This window comes from Malus domestica, chromosome 11 (assembly GCF_042453785.1).
Source record: "Malus domestica chromosome 11, GDT2T_hap1".
Classification (NCBI taxonomy): Eukaryota; Viridiplantae; Streptophyta; class Magnoliopsida; order Rosales; family Rosaceae; genus Malus; species Malus domestica.
Genome location: NC_091671.1, coordinates 29,051,770 through 29,057,870, shown reverse-complemented (window position 1 = coordinate 29,057,870; position 6,101 = coordinate 29,051,770). Strand labels below are relative to the sequence as shown.

General features: G+C 37.9%; 1 protein-coding gene across 2 annotated transcripts; it reads left to right on the top strand.

The window, feature by feature from the left end:
• Positions 1-919: 919 nt before the first annotated feature.
• Positions 920-5,679, top strand: LOC103428146 (65-kDa microtubule-associated protein 1). 2 transcript variants are annotated; one of them, XM_008366248.4, is made up of 10 exons: positions 920-1,081; positions 2,028-2,122; positions 2,227-2,430; positions 2,552-2,800; positions 2,905-3,120; positions 3,244-3,399; positions 3,480-3,791; positions 4,404-4,491; positions 4,708-4,856; positions 5,094-5,679. In XM_008366248.4, exons 2-10 carry the CDS (start codon positions 2,051-2,053, stop codon positions 5,391-5,393), a joined length of 1,746 nt encoding a protein of 581 aa, XP_008364470.2. In that variant the 5' UTR covers positions 920-1,081; positions 2,028-2,050; the 3' UTR covers positions 5,394-5,679. The 2 variants fall into 2 exon arrangements, with proteins under 2 accessions (XP_008364470.2, XP_070664294.1); XM_070808193.1 differs by having other exon boundaries at positions 923-1,081; positions 2,033-2,122.
• Positions 5,680-6,101: the final 422 nt, after the last annotated feature.

The window sequence follows — 6,101 nt, the reverse complement described above, 5'->3', positions numbered from 1 at the left end:
TTTAAAGTGTAATCAATTAAGATTTTGAGATATTTTATTAAAATCCTTAAAAATCTGGATGTGTTCAATTAGAATTTTAAAGAAGTTTAAAACATTTTACTTGTATTCAATTAGAAACTGATTTTAAAGAATTTGAAAAGGTTGAGGAATTCGAGAGAATTGAAGAGATTTCGTAGTGTATTTTAAGCATCCACAAATCTTATCTATTTTTATGAAATTTCGAGGGAATGAATAAAAAATTTACATGAAATCTCGACAAACCAATTTAAATTCCATAAAAATCTCTTAAATTTTCAATTGAATAAAGCGCCCTTAGTTTGAGGAACCCTTTATGTAATCATGGATCTCATTTTTTAAGATACTATAACTTTGTGACTTGTTGGTGTGGGAAATTTTTTTTTTTTCTCTTCGACTGGGTTGAAATTCTCAGTAAAATTGTTATTGAAACCCATTTAAATGGACCTTATCCTCTAATGTGCATGTGTTCTTTTCTTCGTATCAATGCTTATCATACTTGTTAAAGAAAAATACATGAATTAGTTACAAACACATCAATATTTCTTTCATACAATAAACCTAATATAGAATACTCAATAAATAATAAACCTAATATAAAAGATTCAATGGATCTAATATAAACATTTACGAAGAGATGAAGCGATATTGAGGAGTGAGACAAATTTCCTTTTACTGTAGTTTTTTTTTTTTTTTTTTTTCATGGCCAAAATTGTGAACTTGTTCAAAGTGCTCATTGACCATCCCAGACCCAGACAAAAAACCAGTCAAACCAGCAAACCTCCTATTCACTCTCCCACAGTGCCAAAATCGTAAATAACAACCAAATGCTGGGCATTACTAATAGAAATTTTAGCAACATTTTTAGATTATGTTATATAAGGGCCCCATCTTTGTCCCATCCATCACCTGCACACTGTTGTTTTCCTATCTTTCCTTCTCTGTCCTTAGTTAGCTTCCATCACTCTCACTCTCAGAGATTGCACTGAGGAAGAACAGGCACTCACTCTTTTAGATCTGAAAAACCCACAAACGCCAGAAATCCCTTACCTTTAAGGACGACCTAGTAAGCATTTTCTCTGCTACTCTCTCTCAGCTTTTCTGTGTGTTTTCTTGGGTTTTTAGGTGTTTGTTCAAGTTCTTGAGGGATCTGATGTGTTTGGGTTCTTGATTGAATGTGGGGGTTAATGGGTTTTTGGTGGGTAATGCATTTTTTCTGGGGGTAATTTCTTGGTGGGTTTTGTGTTTACTGTAGTGAATTTTGGGTGATTTTGTTAGTGGGGTTTGTATTTGGGATTGGGCTTGATGAGTTTTGTTCTTGATGATTGGTTGCTGGTTATGAACTTGGAATCTTGGATTTAGTGATTTGATTTGGTTAATTAAGTGGTATTTAGTGTAATGTACTACCAAGATTAGTGCTTTGTTTTTGGTGATGAGAAAATGGGAGGAAAAGAAGTTTCCTGTCTTGATTATTGTATTCTTTGTTGAGGTTTTTAAGATTTGGAATCTTTAGTTTTCTTTCTTGACACTCCAAATTCAAAGGAAGAAAACTAATGATATGGTTCAATTGTTTATGGTTCTTTGACTTGGTACTTGGATTGTAGTTTTGTTTAGTCCGTAACATGATGTGAGTAGTGTGATCTGTGTTTGGAACTTCAATTTTTACCAAAATTTAGTTCTTCTGGGTTCAAGGTATTCGTCGTTGATAGATGTGATTTCCAGAACCCAGAAGAAATATAGAGGGTTATCTTTGTACTAATGTTTAGAGAATCTGTGTTTTGATTTTTAATACTTAACTGATGGTTGGGCTTGAACATGGCTACTCAGTATTGCCTTCGTCTTCTGAGGTTCTTTCATGCTTGTGATCTTTTTTATGCTAGAGTCCTTTTGCAGATTAGCTAGCATCTTATATGACTGAAGCCAAAGTATATGTGCATTATTTGTCTGGTCAAGTTCTCACTTGCTGTTTTCAAAAAAGCATAGAATGCCTTTTGAAATTTTCGATGATGCAGTTTAGGTTTTAGTCTAAGCAAAAATGGCTGTCGCGGATGCTCAAAATCCTCGTGTTGGAGAAACCACTTGTGGTTCTTTGCTGCAGAAACTGCAGGTAATTTATATTTTTACGTTTGGTTGTTTGTCTTTTTCTTCCCCACCGCTTCTTTGTATGTACTTTGAAGGTTAGCTGTTGAACGAATCCATGATTTTATTTAGGAAATTTGGAATGAAGTTGGCGAGAGTGATGAAGAACGAGACAAAATGCTTCTTCAGTTAGAGCAAGAGTGCCTTGATGTATACAAGAGGAAGGTCGAGCTGGCAGCTAAGTCAAGGGCACAGCTTCTTCAGGCATTGTCTGATTCCAGACTTGAACTTTCCAGTCTTCTATCAGCTCTTGGAGAAAAAAGTTTTACCGGAGTTGTGAGTACTTGCATACATCTTCCTCATATGTGCTGATGATTTGTTATTGCTACATTAAAGCATGTTAATAGTACTATCAAAGTATATGGTAAGTAATAGTGAACTGTTAATTTGATTACAGCCTGAGAAGACTTCAGGGACAATCAAGGAACAGCTTGGGGCTATAGCGCCACTACTGGAACAGCTGTGGGAACAGAAAGAGGAGAGAGTGAAGGAGTTTACTGATGTTCAGTCTCAAATTCAGAAGATTTGTGGAGAAATTGCTGGGAACTCGAATCTCAGCGACAGTCCTGCGGTTGATGAGTCTGATCTATCCCTGAAGAAATTAGATGAATTTCAATCCCAACTTCATGATCTTCAAAAGGAAAAGGTAAAAATATCTTGTCCTCGTGAACATGACATGTGCACTATCACAGTAGTCTACAGTTCATGTGGAATACAATGATAATGTTAATTGCTCATTTGATCTGGCAGAGTGAAAGATTGCACAAGGTGCTTGAATTCGTGAGCACAGTGCACGATCTTTGTGCTGTACTTGGACTGGACTTCTTGAGTACTGTTACAGAGGTTCATCCTAGCTTAAATGACTCAACTGGTGTGCGTACCAAAAGCATTAGCAATGATACTCTATCTAGGCTGGCAAGGACTGTCTTAGCACTAAAAGAAGATAAGGAACAGAGGCTGCATAAGGTATTCTTTTTCCCTTTTTTTCCATTTATTGTGCTTGTACAAACAATTATTGTGTTTACCAAAAAAAAAAACAATGATTGTTGGATCTTTGAATTAAAATTGACTTGTGTCTTTGCTCTGAAGCTTCAAGAGTCAGCAACTCAGCTCATTGATCTGTGGAATCTGATGGATACCCCTGACGAGGAAAGGAGATTATTTGAACATGTAACCTGTAACATATCAGCTTCAGTAGATGAAGTGACTGTTCCTGGGTCTCTTGCGCTGGATCTGATTGAACAGGTATATGAAGCATATTGATGTTCAATGGTTTGTTAAATAATGTATCATGGTTTACTCATTTCTTTGATTTTTTTTTTCAGACTGAGGTTGAAGTTGACCGGCTCGATCAGCTGAAGTCAAGCAGGATGAAAGAAATTGCGTTCAAGAAGCAAGCAGAGCTAGAGGAGATATTTGCTCGAGCTCATGTAGAAATAGATACAGAAGCTGCCAGAGAAAAGATTATGGAACTCATTGATTCGGGGAATGTCGAACCTACTGAATTACTGGCTGACATGGATGATCAGATAGCGAAAGCGATGGATGAAGCTCTAAGCAGAAAGGATATACTGGACAAGGTTGAGAAATGGATGTCAGCCTGTGAGGAAGAGAGTTGGCTTGAGGACTACAATCGCGTAAATAAACCCTCTCTCAAAATATATCTGCTTACGTGTGCATGTGTATTAGGGAGTGGGGATTTGAGGAATTCATATACCCTTCGCCTTTCTTGTCTGCTCCCCATCATCGGAGGTTGAACTACCTAGACCTTTCCCTTAATAAAGAGACTGATATTACCGTACTACTAGAGCTGGTGGAATCAGAGATTTTATACCTGTGATGCTTGTTCTTTGTAATTACAGTAGATGGTAGCCATGCTTGAATTAATTATTGCCACTTAATAGTTCCAAGAATGAAGCTACTTGGTAAAAAGGGCCTGGCCAGTGCCTGCGGAGAGTCCTAACATTTTAACCACCTACCAAACTATATTTAATCATACAGGAAAACGTGATCATTTCATGGTTGGACTTCGGTAAAAGGGGCCTTGGGGGGAGGTTGGGCGTATGTGTGTTCTTGGCTTGGAGTCTTGCCTTTTCAGGGTGGTTGGTGTAGTCATTTAATCATTAAACCACTAACTGGCTGAGGAGAATCTACTTCGCATTTATGCAGCCCACTTGAATTTTTCTGATTCTTTATACTTGAACCGTTTGAAGTGTTTCATTCTAACCAACATTTTGTTGCTCGAACAGGATGAAAACAGGTATAATGCGAGTAGAGGTGCGCACCTAAACCTCAAGCGTGCAGAGAAAGCACGAATTCTGGTTAACAAAATTCCAGGTATGTGTAGAATCAAGGGATAACACAATTATTATGACTGTATCTTACAGATGCAGGACTGACAAAAAGTGTGGCTCATAAGCATATGGAAGTTTTGTGTGGCCTGTAATATTGTTATTGATAAAAGAAAATTAAACAGTGCATTGTTGCCAATTAGCACCCCCTGATTACCCATTACCTCCAAATTCTTATTATTTCATTTTCTTGGCAACGCAGCTCTTGTAGACACGTTGGTAGCCAAAACACGTGGGTGGGAGGAAGAGCGTGGCATATCATTTACTTATGATGGTGTTCCTCTCCTTGCTATGCTGGATGAGTATGCCATGCTGAGGCAAGAAAGAGAAGAAGAGAAACGGAGGATGAGGGTACGTTTTACTTGAATAGATAATCAAATGCTCATTGATGATTATATGAGGTGATTACATTTTCACCGATCATTGTACGAGTTCTGATATGTGCCTGAGTATGAAACCAGTTGCGTTTTATATGACCCAAATCCTAATCTGACATTACTGTAGCGTGTATGGTTTTGGTTATTACATAGCAGTCTGACTTTATTGTCATCATGTATCAAATGGGATTATGTCTGATGGATTTTGCAGGATCAGAAGAAGTACCAAGAGCTACAACATACAGAACAAGAAACCATATTTGGTTCAAAGCCTAGCCCTGCTCGACCAGTTGGCACAAAGAAGGTAGTAGGTCCTCGTGCAAATGGTGGCCCCAATGGAACTCCTAGCAGACGGCTTTCACTTAATGCTCATCAAAATGGAAGCAGGTCTGTAGTGAAAGATGGGAAGAGAGATCTTAGGCCCGTCGCTCCTATGAACTACGTTGAAATGGCAAAAGAGGATGCTGCCTCCCACATTTCTGGCACTGACACGGTTCCTGCTTCACCATAATTAATAAGGGAAAGTACTGTAGGTTACACAGCTCTGTCGAAGTTTAGCGTTTTTACTTGTTACTGTAGTAGGGATATAATGTATGAAACAGTGAGGGTAAATTGGAGAGTGAACTGTGACGTCTCTACCTGTGCATGTTATGTTTTGGCATTCGGAGCTTTCTAAATACGTGTTGCTTTCTTTGTTCTTCAAGTTTTGATCTATATTGTAGCAAGCAAGCATGATGGTGCCTGTGCCGGTAGCTATTCTGTGTTGGAAATAAAATCCTGCATCTGCATTCTCGCCAGTACTCTTTTATTGTTTTGCTTTGCATAACTGGTACACCATATCAAAAGTTTAATTTGAATTTCCTGTCTTGGTTGCAATGAACTTGGTAATCTATGCTGCTCATTCGTATACTGGCGAATTGATTTGAACACACATTTTCCCCAAACACCCCTTGTTATATATGTTTTTGATTGAATAAATTAAACTGACCCAATTGACATGACTAACCAAAGATATGTAGGGGGATAAATGTGTGTATCTTTTTCCAAACTATAATGATGGGTACGAAATTCCTTCCTAGATTTTCTTTCTTGAGATGCGAAGCATGCTGAGTTTAACGTTGCTTTAGCTTACACGTCCACTCGAGCTAAATACATGGATAACACAAATCATGTGGCGAAAATCACTTATGGTTACTAGGTTTCATACATGGACAAACCT

Bases quoted from the DNA above. Each gene is read 5' to 3' on its own strand.
- LOC103428146 (XM_008366248.4), top strand. From the start codon at position 2,051: ATGGCTGTCGCGGATGCTCAAAATCCTCGTGTTGGAGAAACCACTTGT. The intron at 2,123-2,226 runs GTAATTTATATT...GATTTTATTTAG, and splicing joins CTTTGCTGCAGAAACTGCAG to GAAATTTGGAATGAAGTTGG. The intron at 3,792-4,403 runs GTAAATAAACCC...TTGCTCGAACAG, and splicing joins GGCTTGAGGACTACAATCGC to GATGAAAACAGGTATAATGC.